Source organism: Cotesia typhae, unplaced genomic scaffold (assembly GCF_013202065.1).
Source record: "Cotesia typhae breed Kobodo isofemale line unplaced genomic scaffold, CoteBio_Ctyphae contig_36, whole genome shotgun sequence".
NCBI lineage: Eukaryota > Metazoa > Arthropoda > Insecta > Hymenoptera > Braconidae > Cotesia > Cotesia typhae.
In genome coordinates this window covers 689,773-711,199 of record NW_027423744.1, presented here as the reverse complement: position 1 = coordinate 711,199, position 21,427 = coordinate 689,773, and the positions used below count along the sequence as shown (strand labels likewise).

Below are 21,427 nucleotides of genomic sequence, written 5' to 3'. Positions count from 1 at the left end.
AATTATAGTTAGTTAAAAAAGATTATCATCCTGGTTAAAAAAATCTCAACAGTTTTGGAACAAATGACAATTTTTGATGATTGATTTGATTCAATTTTTGTGTATCTATCTTACAGATAAATTTAGTCTGTTTTTGCGTGCTATTACCGTCATACTATCTCAAGACTATCTTCAGTATTTTATTTAATCTGTTATCGATAGTCTCCAGATTAAAATCGAATTATTTAGTCAGATTGTCAGGCTGTTTTTGATTGCATCCGGGCCAACTTTAGTCTACTTTTATCATTCAGACATTTAGAGTCAAAATCTTTTGAAGCGCCAGAATAAATCTTACTTTCTCTCTCCGTAAAAATACTATATTAACGAATTTTCGATCAAAAATAGCATAAAATTTTGATTGAAGTTTAAAAACAAAACAGAAAGTTCAATTACAGATTAATCAGATTAAAAACAAATCAATTTTTTTGGCCCAGTTTTATTAAAAGCACTCTAAACAAGATAGTCGTTCAACTATTTCAACGCCCAGATTATTTAAACAGAAAACAAATCAAAAACTCTTTAGATAGCAGTAGATCGAAAACAGTAAAATTTTTTTTAAGCTTGACTAAAGATCAAAACTTTCAAGTTCAGTTCATTCAAATTCAAGTTTAAATTTTTCGAAAGGAAAAGAGAAGTGAGATTTTAATAAGGAAAATAGAATCTAGATCTGTCAATCAGAATTGACTAAACGGTTGGGCGCCAATTGGCTCTGCGGAATTGGTCCTTAGAAGTGAGAGCCATGAAGAATATTTTTATCACTAGATCTGCTGATTTGAAAGCTTTTGAGAGTATGCAATGTCTTTCGAATTGAAATTCTGCTGATGTGTGAAGAATAATCGTTTGTTTACCCGAACTTCGAACAAACTCTGTAATTTTGAAGCAAAAATGAAACTCTAAGCCCCTCAATGAGGATGTTTAAACAATCATAAATATATTAAATATTCGATCAAAGTTTTCTATAAAAGAACTTAATTTTCAAAGTATTGCATCATATCGGTATAATTCAAAATACATTCCTTTTTCTTTTCTCAGCCTAGCATACCTGAGGGTGAAAACTAATAAATCCAGCTTGCGTTGGCCCTACAGACCATAATCCTTCGCCCGGTACCCGAAATTCCCCTCGTGGCCATGCAAGATGCACACACCAAGAAAGAAACAGGAAAAGGCGCACAATGCCAGAATAAAAAGATGTAAATATGAAGCCTTCTTGTTGTGTATTATTCTTATTACCCTTGTCTAATGTCTGCATACACTAATGTTAACACAGACGTCAGACATGCAGCTGTGTATGCTCTCAGACCGTTGGGTTAATTCAACGGAACTAAATGCAACCCAAAGCCACTGGATGCCGACTAGATCGATATATAGATTCACAAGTTTTAACTCAGGGGCTTCATCATCGTTACTATTGCAGTTCCTCTTAATTGTCTCGTCTATTACGCCATGCAGCGTATAACATGGAACATGTTATGAATTCTATGCATACATACATGCACTCTGAAGATCCCCGAAGATTTTCTAGGACGGAAAACTTTCCTCTTCAGCACAGAAACTCGTTAAAAATAAATTGGCATCGATTTCCTACGCCGACGCCATCAACCGAAATAAAATTAATTGTTGCAAACGATCCTTTTAATTGGATAATTAAATACTATTCGACTTTAACTTACTTGTTGCTTTGGTTTTTATAACCTTCTCGAATCTTTCGATCTTATTACTGATAAGAAAAAAAAATTTGACTTGATTTTTATAGAAATAATAAAACTTTAATTTTTCTGTTGCAGTCAACTGACTCTGGAGGTTTTAGCAAACAAAAAGCACCATTACCAGCCACGATGTCGACTTTATCGCTGCGAATTTCGATTCCGGAAAAGAATGCCACCAAGATGATGCAATTCGACCCTAGCACGTCGGTGTTTGATGCGTGCCGTATTATAAGAGAGAAATTGGCTGAAGCGAGCAACATGGGACAACGTAAGTAGATTACTTCCAATAATTAGACTGTTAATTAATCGAGTTACCGAGAATATTATCAAATAAGGAGAAGGAGAAATGCGTTTTGATTTTGACGAATTTAGTTTCAAGGAGGAAAATTTGAAATTTAAATTTTGAGCAAAATATTGGAGGTATTGAAGGTATAAAAAAATTATGAGAAACCTTTGATGTGGAAAATTAACTGCTTAAGTAAAATGACTCTTATTAATTTTGTCATATATTTTATATATTGGCGGCAATTTCCATTTTTAGAATAATAGAAGAGAAATGTAATTAACTTATCAGAAAAAAAAAATTTTTTTTTTATTTAAAATCAAAATTCTGATCAAGCTTTGGGAAGAAATACCGAATTCTAGTAGTTTAGAAGATTAATAACAGATTTTTTTTTTCAGCCAAAGATTATGGGCTTTTCCTGGCAGACGAAGACGCCAAAAAAGGAGTCTGGTTGGAGCCCGGTAGGAACCTAGACTACTATATCCTGCGAAACGGCGACTTACTGGAGTACCGTCGAAAGCTGCGGACATTAAGAGTCCGCATGTTGGACGGAACTCTCAAAACCCTGTTGGTGGACGACAGTCAGCCAGTGGCGAACCTTATGGTGGTGATTTGTACAAAAATCGGGATCACTAACCACGACGAGTACTCTTTGGTTCGCGAATTCGTGGACGACGACTCTGAGAACCAAAAACCTGGGAACTTTGGGACCCTGACACTCAAAAGACGCAAGGAAGACAAGGGTGAGCGGGATGCGAAGATGGACCAACTACGGAAGAAGCTCAAGACAGACGATGAGATGAACTGGGTCGACCCCAGCAAGACGCTCAGAGAACAAGGAATTGATGAAGCGGAAACCGTTTTACTGAGACGGAAATACTTTTTCTCGGATCAGAACATCGACAGCCGCGATCCCGTTCAGTTATCCCTACTCTATGTTCAAGCACGAGACGCCATTTTGGATGGTACTCATCCAGTGACGCAAGAAAAAGCCTGCACTTTTGCAGGGATCCAGTGCCAAATCCAGTTCGGTGACCACAAAGAGGACAAGCACAAGCCCGGATTCCTCGATTTGAAGGAATTTCTTCCGCAATCCTACGCCAAAGTTAAAGGAATTGAAAAGAAGGTCTTCGCTGAGCACAAAAAACACATCGGATTGTCAGAATTGGATGCCAAGGTCCTCTACACTAAAACTGCAAGATCGCTCAGCACTTACGGGGTCACCTTTTTCTTGGTCAAGGAGAAGATGGTGGGAAAAAACAAACTAGTCCCGCGTTTGCTGGGTGTCACTAAAGACTCGGTCCTCAGGCTCGATGAGAGGACCAAGGAGATCCTCAAAACATGGCCGCTGACCACTGTCAGGAGATGGGGAGCTTCACCTAACACCTTCACTCTCGACTTTGGAGACTATTCTGACCAATACTACAGTGTCCAGACCACCGAAGCTGAGCAAATTCTCCAGCTTATTGCTGGGTATATTGATATCATCCTCAAGAAGCAGAAGGCTAAGGATCATTTTGGTATTGAAGGAGATGAAGGGTCTACTATGGTTGAAGATAGTGTTTCTCCGCTCAAGTAAGTTTTTAGGAAATTTTTAGCTCTATAAATTGCTTGAAAAACTACATTGAAAAAAAAAAATCAAAATTTAAAAACTATTCTAATCAGTGACGGATTTTTAGTAAAAACAAATTTTAACCTTCAAAAATAGTTTTAAAAAATAGAAATTATATTTTATTTTAATAAAAGTTATCAAGACACTATTTATTGGTTCGATTAGTTCTTCAAATCACTTTAGCTCGATAATTAACTATCAATTAACAATATCAATTGCGCAAGGTCAGCAAAATGGAAGAATTCCTACGTATACACCGAGAAAAATACATAGCTGAATTGTTAGCAATTGATCAGTTATTTAGAATCAGTTTTAGTTATAATTCCTAAATTTAACAAAAGTGAAGTATGTTTGATAAGAGATTTCAATTTCATTATTTTCAGAGCGACGATAATGCAACATGAGACTAACAATGTGGGAAAAGGAAGCGTTGAAGCTGTTTCAGTAGCGATACCAGCAGTTATGAGAGCTGGCGGTGACGGTAAGCAAAAATCATCGATTTATCACGTATTTATTGAAGTATCCACTGTTTAGAGCATATATCAAGCTCGAGTTTCCTATTAACTCATTATCATAAAAATTATGACCATTAATTACAACCTCAAACCACAATTTAACGAGCAATTGGAAACTTATGCTTGATACAACTGTTTAACTTGTACAGCACTTGCAATTTTCGCTGTAAATTCAAAAAGTTGAGCTTTGTGTGTTCCGTAGTTGAGTATTTTTACAGGACAGACAAAGGCGGATTTATTTTTATTTTGATTAAGGATCTTCTTGCGCTATTATCTAGATATTTGTAATAATTTTATGAACTTTTAAAAACATCAATTTTAATATTTAAATTTGGTACTTAATTTTGCGTAAGAGCATCCTTATTCTTATGATGTTATAATTTGAGCTTTTGCATGGTAAAATCTTACAGGAGCAAGACCCTATGGAACAGGACATATGGGAAGTGCTCAGTACACAACCATCAGCGGACAAGTCAATATTGCACATGCGCCACCTATGGTAAGGAATTTTTATTGGAAAAAAATTCAGAGTTGCAAAATTAGCAGTTTTTGGTCGTAAATTTAAATTTTTCATCATTTTTTTTGTTGATTTTATAAAAAAAATTTTATAATTAAATTATGTTGGATACCTACATTTATCACTACATTGATAAAAGAATTAATTTAAGTTAAGAAAAAAATCTTAAATCAAGAAAATAATTTGGAAGAAATTACTTAGCTGAAAAATTTTTTTGTACAATTAAAAAAAAAATTAAATATCACAATTTTTTAAAAAATTTATAAATTTGTTAAAATTGTGATACTCAACTTTTTTTTTTAAATTGTTCATTTTTGTATATATTTTTCAAAAAAAAATATCACTAAAGTCAAATAAAAATTTGGTTCAAAAAAATGAAAATTAAAATCGTTGACCCCATTTTTTAATATTTTTCTTGATTAAAGATTTTTTTTCCTGAGTCAAATTGTAAAAATTCACAAAATTTGCAACCCTAATTAATTTAAAAATCTTGGGTGCCTAAATTTCAACAAAAAAAGGTGTCGCAAGATTTTTAACGACTATTTCTATGCATGATTTCGAAAGAAACCTTCTATTTATTAAAAAATAACTATACAAGGTTTCTTAGCTTTAATTAATTGTTGGCAGCCTTAAAATATTCTTGATCATAATTAAAATTATAATAAAAATCACGGGTTTTTAATAAATTATTCAATTCGATTTTTTTCATGCTAGGCGACTTCTATTGCGGACAAAAAGTAGGTAACATGGCATTAAAAATTCAAATTACTAAATTTTGTTCACATTGACTAAAAAAATTTATCTCGTAAAAAATTAATTAAAATTTGGAAAACGCTGTCAATAAAAACGTGTTTACTAAAAAACAAATTAATTAAAATAACAAATAAGAAAGAACCAGAGAATTAATGATAAGTTTGTCATAGGTACAAAAAACGAAAGTAACTTCAGTGTTGTCGGAGCCTCAGCGCGCACTGATATCGACAATCTCTGCCGGACACGAGATAATCCACATAGCGGAAAGCGAATTAACAAGCAAAGCCCAGCTTCCAGAATTAGGGAATGACCCTGCTTCTTTGAAGTGGATCGCCCAAACGATGGTCACTCACAAGCAGAATGTGGGCACCCAGATCGCAGAAATGAACGCCGCGACTGCCCAGGTGGTAACTTTAACATCCGGGTCAGCAGAAGAGGTTGATCACACCGCAGTCGGGGAGGCAATTTCTACAATCGCTACCAATCTTCCTGAAATGACTAAAGGGGTCAGGATGATTGCTGCTCTAATGGAAGACGATACTTCAGGAGACAGGTTGCTAGACGCTGCGAGGAAACTTTGTACTGCCTTCTCCGATTTACTAAAGGCTACGGAACCTGAGACTAAAGAGGTAAGTGTTTATCTCAAAGTTCTAACTTTCGATCTTTTAATTCTTTTATTTTTTTTCGATTATTAAATTCAAAAATAAAAGAATCAATTTACGAAGTCGAAAAACATCCCAGTATTTTGTTCAAAACTTAAATTTTCCGCCCTACACGGAAAAAACAAGATTACACTGAATATCATCCCAGATTATACTCAGTGATATCTGTGGCGAATTTTTTTTTTTTAGATAGTAACTAGTATAATTCAGATTATACTGAGTGATGTCTGGATTATACTCATTATAATCTGGATTATATTTCTTTCATTATATTCGTGAATAATTATTAAAAAATTTAACTTGATTCAAGAAAAGAATTTTTAAATTAAATTAAAGTTATTAAATCTAACACTTTTCATGTTCCAGCCACGACAGAACCTCCTTAACGCAGCCTCACGAGTAGGTGAAGCGTCTCACCAAGTGCTGACCACTATCGGCGAAGAAAACGACTCAAACCGAGAACTGCAAGACACCCTGCTAGCCTTAGCTAAAGCCGTCGCTAACACCACAGCTGCTTTAGTCTTAAAAGCCCGTAACATCGCTGCTACTTGCGAAGACTCCGAAACCCAGAACAGAGTTATCTCAGCAGCTACTCAATGTGCTCTGGCGACTTCCCAATTGGTAGCTTGCGCAAAAGTAGTAGCTCCAACTTTGCAATCTCCAGCGTGTCAAGCCCAACTGATGAACGCAGTTCGTGAAGTTACAAGAGCGGTAGAAAACTTGGTTGGTGTCTGCAACGAAACCTGCAACGACGAAAACCTGCTGAAGGAGCTCCGCGCAGCAGCTACTGAAGTGAGCCGCACTTTGAACGACCTCCTGAATCACATTCACACCGCGACGAAAACCGCGGAGCGTGCTAAAGAAACAATCCACGATGGAGCCGTCGAAACTATCATCATCGCTACTGAAAAACTGTTTTCTTCCAGCGGAGACGCTGGAGAAATGGTCCGACAAGCGCGAATCGTAGGCCAAGCTACGGCCCAGTTGATCCAAAGCATCAAAGGTGAAGCCGAGCGTCAAACCGACACGGAACAGCAACGCCGTCTGTTGGCTGCTGCTAAAACTCTGGCAGATGCTACCGCTAAGATGGTCGAAGCGGCTCGTCAATGCGCGAGTAGTCCTCACGATTCAAGGATTCAGGACCAGTTGAAGAGCGCTGCAGAGGAATTGAGAATCGCTACAACAGCTGCTACCACGCCGACGCTTAGAAGGAAGATTGTTAAAGTAGAGGAAGTTGTTGTCGACAAAACTTTGTTCGCTAGAGCGGCTCAAGCTATTCACATGGGCTGCGAAAGCTTGATCAGTCCAGCCAGTTCCAAGCAACAGATCCTAGAAGCTGCGACAATGATTGCGAAGCATACCAGCGCACTTTGCAACGCTTGTAGACACGCTTCCAGTAGGACTAATGATCCAGTAGCGAAAAGACACTACGTTAAGTCAGCGAAAGACGTAGCTAACTCTACTGCCAATTTGGTAAAGGAAATCAAGACCCTGGACCGCGAGTATTGCGAAACTAATCGCGAAAAATGTGCAGAAGCTACCAGACCTTTGTTGGACGCGGTTGATAATCTTTGTGCCTTTGCGGGCTGCAGCGAGTACATAAGAACCACGCAGGTGCAGGAAACTATAACCGGGCCTGAGAAAGCGATCATAGATGGAGCTTGTGCGATGGTCCAAGCCGCCAAAAGCTTGCAAGCTAGTCCAAAAGATGAGCCGACTTGGCAGCTTCTAGCTCATCATAGCAAGAATGTCAGCGAGTCGATCAAGACTCTGGTTGCTTCGATTCGAGAGAAGAGCCCGGGACACGAGGACTGCGATTTAGCGATTGAAAAATTGGTGGCGAGGATAAAGGAACTGGATGATGCGACTCTAAGTGCGGTTTCCCAGAATTTAGTCCCGAGAAAAGAAAATTCGCAGGAAGGATTCATTGATTTGATGGAGAGGTGTGCTGATGATCTTAAAGATAAATTGGAACCTCTTCGAGTTGCTGCTAAGTATGAAGCTGAGAATATTGGATACTCTGCGCAGCAGATAGCTAATTCCTGCGAGCGCTTGGTCGCTGGGGCTATTGGCGCTGCTTCGAATATGGTAAACTCCAAGCAACAGACTGTTTTGTTGGATCAGACTAAAACGGTAACGGAAACTGCGCTGCAGCTAGTTTGTGTGGCGAAGGAAACTGGTGGGAATTCCGAGTCTGCTGCTTTGCATGCTGAAGTGGATGATAGCATCGAATCCACCAAAGACGCAATTAGGGAGCTGCAATGCACTTTGGAAACTATCTCGACGTCTCATGGTATAGTTACTGGACTGATTGAGACGATTTCACGCGCAATGGTGAGATTGGATGAGACCAGGATCTCTACTGACAGCGTGGACTCTTACGTAGACTATCAGACACGCATGGTAGAAGCTGCAAAAGAAATTGCAAGACTGGCACAAGAGATGTGCACAAAATCCAGCACTGATGCAGCTCGTCTTGGCCCGCTGGCTGTTGACATTTCGCACAAATACACCCAACTGGCGCGAGACACTGCTGGAGCTTCAGCAGCTGCTGCTAACGCTGATGTTTCCGCGCGTTTGAGAAACGGAGTCCAGGATTTAGGACGAGCTTGCGTTGACATTGTCCGTGCAGCCGGAGTCTGTCAACTTTCGCCTGGAGACTCCTTAGCGCAGTTAGAAGTTTCGAGCTACGGGAAGATCGTAACTGAACGGGTGTCCCAGGTGCTGGCTGCTTTGCAAGCTGGCTCCAGAGGCACTCAAGCTTGCATCAATGCTGCTAGCACTGTGTCTGGCATAATTGGTGATCTGGACACTACTATCATGTTCGCAACTGCTGGAACTTTGCACGCGGAGAACGAAGGAGACACCTTTGCAGACCATCGGGAAAATATTTTGAAGACAGCCAAGGCTTTGGTGGAGGACACCAAGACTCTGGTGGCTGGAGCTGCTTCTTCTCAAGAGCAACTTGCGGTAGCGGCTCAGAACGCCGTTTCTACCATTGTCCAGCTCGCGGAAGTTGTTAAGTATGGAGCTGCTAGTCTTGGCAGTCAGAATGCCGAAGCTCAGGTGATGCTTATCAATGCAGTTCGCGATGTTGCTTCCGCATTGGGGGACCTTATTCACGCTACTAAGGCTGCTAGCGGTAAACCTATCAATGATCCCAGTATGGCGCATCTTAAAGACTCTGCTAAGGTTAGTTTAACCTTTCTTTTTCTTTAGTTTGTTGTAACCTTAACCTAACCTAATCTAGTTTTTTATAACAGTGATTGCAGGGTCATTAATTTCTTATTTTACACAATTTACAGTAATTATTAGCGCATAGACAGTCATTCAGTCAGAGTTTTAGGCTCATAGAGCTTTACTATCTTGACGATCTTGATAACTACAAAATTTTCTGATCAATATTTTCTGTATCCCTGTCGAAAATTTTCTATGGTTATATGCGGCTTTATTAGGCTACATGTAAGAGTAAAAAAAATTTTTTTTAATATTTTAGTTTTGCTAGAATTGTTAAGAAAAATTTCAATTAAATAATCTTACACACGATCTGAAAAGTATGGTTGTTACTACTACACAAGCCGACAACTGATTACTTTGCAGTAGTGACGTTAATTTTTGTTTGGTATCACTTTAAAAAATAAAGTAACTGATACTTTATCAAAAAGTAAATATAGTCAGGCCAGCAATGTAACCATTACTATACTGAATAAAATGTATGGCATTTAAAAAATTAGTCAGTCCTACTGAGCTTAGTTTAAAGGCCTGCTTTCAGATAATGGACACGTTAAATTAAATTTGGATAATGAATTGAATAAATTAAAAAATTACAATTAAAATTTTTAAATAAAAACAAATAATTTTTAACAGAAATAAAATCAAATAATTTTCTAATAGTTAAAAAAAATTAGTTGATGTAAAATCAGTTTTATTAAGTTACAGTTTTAACTATTGACGGCAATATAAGTAATTAATGTTTTATAATTTTTTTATTTTTACTATAAAAGTTAATAAGAATCGATAATCGTTCAATATATTAGCCGTCTTATGACCATAAGACGTCATAGTCTAGTAGCACTTACATTAGAGAAAGGTAACGCGAACTATACTGTAATATAAGTAACTATTACTGTGCTGCATGGGGGGCAAACTCGAATCCAACGCTAGCTAACTTACTAAATAAAAGTAGAAATTACTTGCAATTGAGTACTGGACAGCACAGGACTCAGTACTATAAATATAGTAAAATTTACATCATGACATATCATTATTTACATTATTTTTATATTCATGAACTCAGTACCATACAGCAAAGTAATACCTACATTACTTTTGATCGCGCATAGTAGAATTTTGACTGAATGACTGCTTTCAGCAATGATTACTGTTTCTGCGTAAATTCATTCAATAGCTTCTAATTAACAAAAATTAATCCGTAACATGCTTGATTAATTTTGTGGGTGGACTTTAATTGACTAGATGAGATTTTACACTAGACTTTGATGGCCTTTACAGTAAAAAGTTATCGAAATTTCCTGAATAGAGATAAAAATCGGTCAGAGACGAAAATCGATACAAAAATTCGTCGATATTAAAGTCCACCGAGGTAAATTTTGGTTTTCTGTTGTGTGATGCCGAAAATTGGTAGATAATTATAATTATTTTGTTACGGAATGCGTAGATTAAATTCGTATAAGCGTGATTGCTTATTTTAAGTAATAAAAGATGTATAATTAATGTTTAAAAAGTAAGTAACGGTGGACTTTGATTTTGAAACGACGGATTTTTGGCCAATTGGCTGCTATCAGGTAGTTGAGCGGCAGCTGCACCAACAGATTTTCCCATTGGCGAGCGACACTGCTGGCTCTGAGTCTGAGTGGATTGTCTCCGATCAAGAAGAGGAACTCATGCGCCTCCGATCTTCATCAGAGACCAATCAGCCTAAGCAACGCACGTCCGATCTTCTGCTGCTCATGTAGAATTTTGGCCTTTTAATTACTATCCGGTGTTTCCAAATTTTTTAGTCTTATCCCAGTTAAATATTTTAGAGCTCTTTTCATCCCCAAGAGAGTATTTTGATACACGATAACACTTTAACCAATCAACCGATAAAGAGTTTTTAATGTGGAACTAAATTATCCGGGTTCGATTCCCGGTTTAGACTGTTCAAATTATTTTTTCTATTTTTTTTAATTAAAGTTAATCTAAAAATAATTAAGATAATTATGTATTGCGGTTCAAAATTCTCTATTAAAAAGTTGATGTGACATTTTCATTGTTGCCGCTTTTCGTTGCTATGGTAACCATTTTAGCAACGGTTAACATGGCAACAGTTAAATATTAATGAATAAAATTTGTATAAATATTGATTAATTAAATCGTCGATAGTAAAAATTGTGACTTGATAAGCTTTTTCGATTTCCGTAGCAAACTTTCGAATCGGTTGATTTGTTCTAGAGATATCGTGTTTCTAAATTCTTTCAACAACCCTAAAAAACGATTTTTTCGACCAAAATACGCCAATTTATATTAAAAAATCCTTGCGATAAATGAATCTTTTCTACAAGCCATACATATCAAACATTTGTACGTCATTTGCATAAATAAAACCATCGAAAACTAAAAAAGCTCTATAATCCCTCTAGAATTAGAACCTTTGTACGGAAGTGGTTAGGTATGTACTAGATACAATTTCTAGATTGTTGTGTTCCTAACCTGAAGTATTGGCTCAGGATCGTGACTAACAGACCCAATTGATCCTTTCACAATGAATTACAACAATTACAGTAATAAAATTACCCTAGACGTCACTAATTGTCCACAAATAATTGATTAACCATTTAAATTAACGCTTCTTTCAGGGCTTGAGTACCAATTAACCACAACGCTATTAAATGTCGGTAAAGTAGTATCAAAAACGCCAACTAACATCCGTTTTATCAACAGGTGATGGTGACCAATGTGACGTCATTGCTGAAGACAGTAAAGGCGGTCGAAGACGAACACACCAGAGGAACCCGAGCCCTGGAGTCGACTATTGAAGCAATTGGTCAAGAAATTCGGGCTCTTAACACCCCAGACTTCCAACGACCGAATGTTACGCCAGAAGATTTGGTACGATGCACCAAAAGCATCACAATTTCAACCGCAAAAGCAGTCGCTGCAGGCAACAGCTGCAAACAAGATGATATAATAGCTGCTGCAAACATGGGCCGTAAATCTATCAGCGACATGTTGGTGATTTGCAAGTCAGCCGCTTATCAGTGTGCCGAAACTCCGGATCTTAGAGATCGAACTCTCCAAGCAGGTCATGATGTAGCCATGAATTACCGCGAATTATTGCAAGCGATTTTACAGATTGCTTCAAGAACTGGCGACGCTAAGCATGCGCTCCCGATTATTTCAAGAAAAATTGCTCAGAGTGTCACTGAGTTAGTGGCTGTCGCGGAACTCCTCAAAGGAGCTGATTGGGTTGATCCTGATGATCCAACCGTCATTGCTGAAAATGAACTTCTAGGAGCTGCAGCCAGTATTGATGCTGCTGCTAAAAAATTGGCCAGTCTACGGCCTAGAAGAAGTATTCAGGTAATTTGATATTCATTTTTTATTTATTTATGTAAACAATTAAATTGGAGGCTGAATTACCTTAAGATATGTTTGATATTCTTGGTTGTTAATTAAAAATCGACCAGGAATCAAACATATTAATAAGGTGATCAGAATTTTCATCATCAACAAGTAAGATTATAATTACAGTAGAACCTCGAAAAAAATTTTTAAAATCTGATCACTGAAAAAAAAGTTTTTTTCTACCTAGGAAATTTTTCCCTTCAGTAATGAAAATGGTATTCCTATGTGGGGAATTCCAAAGTTTTTTCTTCTACTAAAAAGTATAGTTGTTTTTAAAAAACTCGGTTTTCAAAAAACAAACGAAAAATCCAGTTTTTTTTATATTAAAAAACATATATTGGATATAAAAAAACTTGAATAAAAATTTTTTGTATTCTGGGTGGAAAAAAAATTTTTTTTTTTCAGTTCATAAACGGGGTTCTGTTGTAGACAGTTATAAACTTTTACCAAAATTGTTTTAAAAAATTTCAGGAAACCAGCGAGGACATGAACTTTGACGAAATGATCCTGGAAGCCGCAAAATCAATTGCCGCTGCAACATCAGCGTTAATAAAAGCCGCTAGCGCCGCCCAGCGAGAGTTAATAACAACAGGAAAAGTATCCCGAACTCCACTGACATCTTCGGACGACGGCCAATGGTCTGAAGGATTAATATCCGCGGCTCGTTTAGTAGCAGCTGCAACCCACAGTCTGGTAGAATCCGCAAACGCGCTAGTCCAGGGAGTGAGCAGCGAAGAAAAGTTGATCTCCAGTGCAAAACAAGTCGCCAGTAGCACAGCGCAATTGCTAGTGGCCTGCAAAGTAAAAGCAGACCCTGACAGCGAAAGCACCAAGCGCCTCCAAGCGGCGGGCAATGCAGTGAAGCGCGCTACCGACAATCTGGTGAGAGCTGCGCAACAAGCGATCCAGCAAGAAGAAGAAAGGTCCCTTGTTTTGAACAAAAGAATGGTTGGAGGAATCGCTCAGGAGATAAACGCCCGGTCTGAGGTCCTGAGAATTGAAAAGGAGCTCGAGGAAGCTCGTGGTCGACTCACTGCGATTCGTCAAGCGAAGTACAAAAACAAACCTGACTTTTCTGACACTGAAAACGACGCGGACCAAAGCGGCTATGAGAGCTACTCCTCGAGGTACGAAAGAGACTCTTCTAGAGGGAACCAGATCGCCCAGATCATCAACGACCGGCAGAACCTGGTGAGTCCTGAGAAGGTAAACTCCACCCAGTCGACGTTAGAAAGGAAGATGAAGGACTCGTACAAGTCCTTGCCGGAGAGTCACTACGGCTCTTTGGACTCCAGGGGGAAGTACAGTGACTACTCGACGATTAACTCCTCCGCGGACTCACCAGCTCAGTACAGCTCCATCGAGCGGAAGATCAACCAGGAACGCGATGTTCTTAGCTACGAATCTTTGCCACTAGAGGGCCCGTTTCCCCCCGCTACCTCTCAAATTGCCACGGCCAAGTCTCCCATGTTGTCCAGGAAGTTCATTGACACTTCCCCGCAGCCGCTTTACAGCAAGTCTCCCGAGTACTATGAGCCCAATTCGGAAAGGTACTCCGGACACATGAGCACCTTCAAGTCTGACGGAATGAGATTCCAGCAGCCGATTGCTCAGAGTCAAACTTTTAAGAATATTGAGAGTAAAGTACTTCCTGGGGGTAAGATTGAAAACACTACTACTACCAAGGTGTTCAGTCCTAAGACTAATTATGAGAATTATGAGAATTATGAAACTGTTGAGCAGAGAGAGTTTAATTCTGGCAGTGATTTGACCAGTTTTAGAGGAGGCTTTGATAATGGCAGTGTTGAACATAAGAGTACCAAGCACTCCATGACTCAGAAGATCATTGAGAAGAAAACTGTTACGATGAAGATGTCCAAGCATCAGGAGTCTAGTACTAAGTCTTTTAGGTTTGATGATAAGTAGGGTTAAGGGTAGGGTAGTTTACGCACAATTTTGGGAGGTTCTGTTGTCTAGGAAAATTCGAGCAGTTTTTTGAGTGATGGTTGGATTTTTTTCAAAAAAATTTGTCAAAAAAAAAAAAATACGGAAAAAGGAAACAATTAAAAGAAAAAAAAGTTGATTATCACAATTTTAACAATTTGAACAAATTTTCAAAAAAATTTATAAATTTTTTAGAAAATTGTGATATTCAACTTTTTTTTTTAATTGTTCGTTTTGTTATGTACTTTTCACAAAGATATATATATATATATATATATATATATCAAAAACATCAAAAAAAGATAAAATATAAATTTTATCCAAAAACATGAGCCAAAATCTTTTTCAACTTTTGAAGGCAAAAAAAGCTATCAAAGTCTTCAATTTTTTTTCCACGACATTTTTTATCATAACTGCGTCGTAAAAACAAGCAGAATCAAAAAAAATTTTAAATGTTAATTTTTCACCTAGTTATGGCCCAAAATTGTAAATAATTACCAAAATAATTTCAATAATTTGATTTAAAAATTATACTGAATTTACCAGACATACGAATTTTTTTTTTTTTGATTTTTTTAATGGTTAATTTATTGTGAAAAAAATTTAACCAAAAAATTCTACAGATAAAAATTTTAAAAAATAGGAAAATTAATTTAGCGGAGATTTTATAATTTAAAAAAATTTTTTTAACAAATCAATTATGGCAAAAAATAATTTTGAAAAATTGAAAATCCTACTTTTTTAAAATAATTTTTTGGAACAAATTTTTTTGTTAAAAAAAATTAAAAATGGGTCAAGTGACTGCTAACTTTAATGTCATTAAAAAATAATTTTTTTTATAACAATTTATTGATTAAATTCCATGAAAAAAAAATTTTCAAACCAAAATTTACTCAATAATATTTTTTGACTCAAGAATTAATTTGATTAAAAATATTAAAAATTCTCAAAATAATCTCTCTGATAAATTTTTTTCACTTCAATGAAATGGCGTCTATTGACAAAATGGCGCCTATTGCGCAAAAAAATTTAGAAATATTTAAGGTTATACATTACCAATGAAACTCCGACGAGTTACCGGATGAACTTCCACCTAGAATTAAATCAATTGAAATTAATTAAAAAAAAAAAAAAAAATTCCATCATTAATTTCATTTTTATTGCAAGTAATTTTCCAGACAGCAATTGAACCTCCTGGAGGACTTCCTTAGACTTACCATTTGATGTTCTAGATATTCAAGTGTCCTTAGATTCTGAAAAATAACCGTGCTTTCGGAACTAGCCTTTAGTAACAAATTGCCTTTTAATTGTATATTTTATTAAATGAATATATGAAAGTATAAATATATATATATTTAAATATAAATAAATGTCAATTAAACTTTTAGATAAAAACTAAATTTTAACTACTAAAATAATCAAGAAGAAATTAATATTTACAGAAAAGTCAATTAAAAATTCGCAGAACTTATCGCGGTGTTGATTAATTAATTAATGAGTTAATTAATTGACCGCGCAAATTTCCGACCGACCGTTACAGATTCCGAGCCGCCATTGTTATAATTATAACAATAAAACTCAAAAGAAAGCTTTTAAGATCTGCGCAAACGCATGCGCATGAAGGCGGGAAAATATTTGAATTTAAAAATAAAAATCATTTATTTTATGATAATTAAATTAGCTGACATTTAAAAATTTATATATTTTATTTTATTGAAAAATAATTTTTAAAAAATTTTCACATGTAGAAAATTTTAAAAATTATATGTGCAATTTTTTAAAAATATATTTTACTTCAAATTTTAATTAATCAAAAATTGTTGAATGTCGGCTAACTTAATTTTCATTTTATTTTTTTATTTATATTAATTGATTTTTTGAATCAGCAATTAACTTATAATTAATTTCTTTTATTTATATTTTTAAGTTCGTTAACGCGAGACATTAACAAGAGAAGCAACATATCATTTTATTTTATATTAATTTTCTAACCATGATTAACAGCAGGATTAATTGCTTCATGGTTAATTTTTATTTTTATTTGCTTATTTCTCTTGTATTAACTATTTTTTCTTTTACTAATTGCCTTTTTTCTTTTTAATTAATTAATAAATTAAGAATATTTAAAATTTTAAATAATTTCCTCGTAATTGTTGCTCCTCGCAGAATCTCAAATTTTTATTTCAAAAACAAGTATTTTTTTTCCGGTGAATTTATTTATAATTAAATTATTTGGAAAAAAAAATTTTTTTGACTGAAATAACTACAAAAGCATTTTTTAAAACACCAGCTCAAAAAAAATGACAAATGTGCAATTGAATATTTTTTTTACAACGTAAAAAAATAAATAATTTTAATATATTTATAAAAGTAATCAAAATATTCACCAAATAATATCTTTCTTAAAAAAGCTGCCAAAAAAAAAAATGAAAATTTTTATTTTATAAATAAAATGCACAGGAATTGAATTTATTATTTTTTTAAGCTAATTATTTCTTTAAAATTTAGATTTGAGAGTGCCATTGTGTCAAAATATTTAAATATATAGCTATTATGAACAAATAAATTTTATTTACAAGCACAATTATATTTTTAACACATTTATTATTAATTATTAATAACTTTTAATACAACAGCCAAATAAGCCTTAAATCCTATAAATATAAAATAATTAAGCATGATAAAATTAAAAGACATCCGGTAATTTTTTAATTTTAAAAATAAACAAATTAATAATTCATAAAATAAAATCCTTTTTTTTTTATTTTTATTTTTTACAAAATAATTTTTTTTAATAATTTAATTGAAATAATTATCAGATGTCTTATAATTAAACAATTATTTCTGGAATATTTAACTTTAATTTTTTTATTACTTATATATATTTTTATTATAAAAATTTTACCATTAATCATTATATATTATTATATTATATTATATTATATTATATCTTATAAAATTGTCAATAAAAAGAAATAAAGTTAATAAATTTTTAATTAATTTCTAAATTAATTTATTTAATCAAATTTTTAATTGCTTTGGCAGCGAATCTAGGAAGCACAAACGCTGATCTGTGGATTTTGTCATCGTAATATTTAAGTTTCATTTCTTCAAGTTCTTTTTCTGTAAATACTTTAACTGGTTCTCCAAATTTTGTGTCCTAAATTAAAAATTTTGAATTATTAATAAAAAAAATTTGTAAAATTTTAAATAAAAAAATAAAAAATACTCACAGGATCTAAACTTCCCATCACGAATCCAATCTGTCCGGTAGGATAAGTCGGAACTGAAGTGTACGCATAAGAAGCGGCTGGAAAAACTGATTTGCAGTGTCCCAATGTTTTTTCAACTTGCATGTCGTTGGACCAAATTGTTCCAGCTTGACTGCAAACAAGGCCTCCAGATTTCAAAGCTGTCTTCATAAGCGCGAAATATGACTCTTGGAATAAACACTCAGCTGGTCCTGAATTTAAAAAATTTATTTTTTATTACTCATGTGGGGAAAGTACACAGAAAGAACAAAATTATACTGCATATCCTCCCATATTATACTCAGTGTAATCTGTGGTAAAAAAAATTTCAGATAATATCAAATATAATCCAGATTATACTGAGTGATATCTGGATTATGCTCATTGTAATCTGGATTATACTCATTATAATCTGGATTATACTCATAATAATCTTGGATTATACTCATTATAATCTTGGATTGTACTCATTATAATCTTGGATTATATCATTTTTTCAAAAATTGTGATATTCAACTTTTTTCTTTTTTAATTTATAAATTTTTTTGAAAATTTATTAATTAAAATAGTGACTCCACTTGAAAATATTTACCAAATATTTTTCAACCCCAAATTGTCGGAAAAATTGTGCTTCAATGATCCTCCTTTATAATTTTCAAATTTTTCAAGATTTTTACAAATGAACTTTTTTTTATGAGTATTAATTTAGCAGATATTTAATAATTTTTTGAATTTTTTAACAGATAAATTATGACAAAAAAATTGACAAGTAGAAATCTTAATAAATGCAATTTTTTAAAAACAATTTTTTTGAAAAATGTTTAATAAAAAAATTTGTATTTTTTATTACTTTATCAATAAATGTGAAGTAATCTTACCAATAGGATCACTGCTATCAGTAATGATAACATCGAATTGCTGAGAATGTTTTTTCATAAATTCAAACCCGTCACCAACGTAGAGATTTACTTTGGGATGCGACAACCCACAGGCCAATGAAGGTAAGTATTGACGTGATAATTCCAAAACACGTCCGTCAATTTCTACCTGAGTTACATGCTCGACTCCTGGGTGCTTAACTATTTCTCTGGCTACTCCGCCGTCACCTCCACCGACTATCAGAACCTGTAAGGAAATTTATCAATTTTAATTTTAATCTTTAATCATTAATTCATTATTGATAATATAAAAATAATCGCTTACATTTTTGGGATTTGGATGAGTGCAAAGTGGTAAAAAAGAAATCATTTCTTGGTATGAAAATTCATCGCTCTCGGAACATTGGATTATTCCATCGAGAACCAATAGTCTTCCGTGGGATTTTCTGTGGAATAAAAAATCATGTAGCTAATTTTTTTATTTTTATTTTTTTTTAAATTGTAATCGTTTTTTTGGTTTAGAGAAATTCATTTTTTCTTCAGGAATTAAATAATTATTAAAGAAGAAATATTAATTTTATAAAACTTGTTTTAGTTCTAGAAAATTTCTAAGATTTTTTCTAAAAAATTTGCTTAAATTTTTTTGAAGCAGAATGAATTTATTTTAGTTAGAAATTTTCTTAATAAAAATTACAAAATTTATTTTAAATAGTAAAAAAATTATTCTGAAAAAATTTAATAATATTGACTGTGAATTTTGAATTTTAATACAAAAATAATTTTTACAATTTAACGTTTTGTAAAATCTTAACAAATTAACAATTTAAAATTTTATGAAGAACTCAAAGTAGTTTTAAATAGACATTATCAACTTTTAAAATCAATATCACGGTTAATACAATTAAAATATAATGAAAAGAGCCAAAATTTTTGCTGCAATTTAAAATAAATCGTTCAAATTTTTAATAAATTTTTTATAAGAAAAGCAAGAATTTTAATTTCCAACCATTATTTTTAGTTGATTTATCTAATGCTAACAAATTTTCTAACACCAAAGAGAATTTTTAATTCAACAAAACAAATAATAGTTTAAAAAGACTAAAAAATCACGCTTTTATAAATAAATCAAACTATAAAGTAAAAAATAAATAATAGTTTTAAAAAATTAAAAAACACGCTTTTTATAAAAAACCAAACTAAAAAATAGAAAATAAATTTAAATTAAAAATAGTGTGAATAAAAAAAATTATTTCATTTTAAAAAAAGCGTGGGGTGCTTTTTAAGATATTATCAAAATGATAATCATTCTACTCATATCTGTCAATAAAATATTTATTACTATTGACACCATGCACCCCACACTTTTTTTAAAATGAAATCATTTTTTTTTATTCACACTATTTTTTATTTATATTTATTGAAATTTTTAACATTATTCTTAATTTAAATTTATTTTCTATTTTTTTGTTTGGTTTTTTATAAAAAGCGTGTTTTTTAGTTTTTTAAAACTATTATTTATTTAAATTATGGTGAAAATATTGCAATTTTTTTTAGAAAATTATATTTTGAACAATTTTTTTTTTGAAAAATTTGGTGTTAAAAATTTAATGTTTTACACTTTTATATGTAAATTTAACACAATAAATGTTAAATTTACACGTAAAAGTGTGGAATATTTAACATAAAAATTTTTTGACTTTCGGAAAAAATCTCGGCTCTAATAATTATCACAAAAAAATGAGAGAAAACATTAGAATTTTATATAAAAAATAAACTTACGTATCAACTAGCAAAATATCTTGAAATTGTGATTTTTCATGATGCAAAATTTTAGTAACTTCAAAAGAAACACTAATACCAGGCCATAAATCGTTGAACTCACTGAACCATCCTTTCTTGAAGGCATCCATACTTTACGGTTATTATCAAACTCGGTACAAAAATAACCACCAGTACAAGACTATTTATAGAGAAGAAAATAATTATTTCAATTAAAATTCAAATAAAATTATGCGCAATTCAGAATAGACAACAACTCAATTTAATAACTTACTGCTAACAACTATTAACTAACGCGACAGACTGAACATGAACTTGACTGATAAGTAAAGTCAAGTAAAACCGGCTCGCGATCAACACCGCGTTTTTATTAACGACTTGTTTTCTCTTCTCCCCTTCCCACTGTAAAATTTAAAGTTTTATTTTAATAAATGCGGAACACATGAATTCAATGATAATTACTTTGTTTGTTATACATTGCTCACCGCTGAGTTTTATATTAAACTTGTGTTTTTAAAATTATTTTTAGATAAGATTTTAGTTTAAATTTACACATCATTGTTCATTGCTTGCGATCATTTTATATTTTATTAAAAAATTTCTTTACTTTAATTCTTTTTTTTTTTTAATTTCATTTATTGCTTATTTAAATTTACACAGCAAAAAATTTTGCGTCATGGCGTCAAAAAATTTTTTGTTAAATATTTAACACTTTTTTTGTATCAATTTAACACAATAAATGTTAAATATACACACAAAAATTTTTTAACGCATTGACGTAAAATTTTTTTATAATTTATTATGAAAAAAAATTTTAATTTTACTAACGTAAATTTTAGTATCAAATTTAATTAATTATTT

General features: G+C 33.1%; 2 protein-coding genes across 5 annotated transcripts in view; one reads left to right on the top strand and one right to left on the bottom strand.

Annotated features, from left to right (window-relative positions):
- The window catches only part of Rhea (Talin_middle and talin-RS domain-containing protein rhea), a 44,042-nt gene extending 26,351 nt beyond the window's left edge, over positions 1–17,691 (top strand). For 2 of the 3 annotated variants that reach the window (XM_074241775.1, XM_074241776.1), the window contains exons 3-10: positions 1,824–2,013; positions 2,427–3,603; positions 4,024–4,121; positions 4,566–4,654; positions 5,596–6,054; positions 6,454–9,279; positions 12,031–12,669; positions 13,186–17,691. In XM_074241775.1, coding sequence (XP_074097876.1) covers positions 1,875–2,013; positions 2,427–3,603; positions 4,024–4,121; positions 4,566–4,654; positions 5,596–6,054; positions 6,454–9,279; positions 12,031–12,669; positions 13,186–14,640 — 6,882 coding nt within the window. In that variant the 5' untranslated portion in view covers positions 1,824–1,874 and the 3' untranslated portion in view covers positions 14,641–17,691. Of the gene's footprint in view, positions 1–1,823; positions 2,014–2,426; positions 3,604–4,023; positions 4,122–4,565; positions 4,655–5,595; positions 6,055–6,453; positions 9,280–10,892; positions 11,712–12,030; positions 12,670–13,185 lie in introns of those variants that run through there. The other variant, XM_074241777.1, reaches the window with a different exon arrangement.
- On the bottom strand, positions 17,509–21,157 carry Spds (Spermidine Synthase). Of its 2 annotated transcripts, XM_074241780.1 has the most exons (6): positions 20,841–21,155; positions 20,567–20,747; positions 19,113–19,233; positions 18,788–19,034; positions 17,892–18,121; positions 17,509–17,818 (listed from the first exon to the last, which is right to left on the bottom strand). In XM_074241780.1, exons 2-6 carry the CDS (start codon positions 20,695–20,697, stop codon positions 17,672–17,674), a joined length of 876 nt encoding a protein of 291 aa, XP_074097881.1. In that variant the 5' UTR covers positions 20,698–20,747; positions 20,841–21,155; the 3' UTR covers positions 17,509–17,671. The 2 variants fall into 2 exon arrangements, with proteins under 2 accessions (XP_074097881.1, XP_074097882.1); XM_074241781.1 differs by having other exon boundaries at positions 20,567–21,157.
- Between the last annotated feature and the right edge of the window lie 270 nt (positions 21,158–21,427).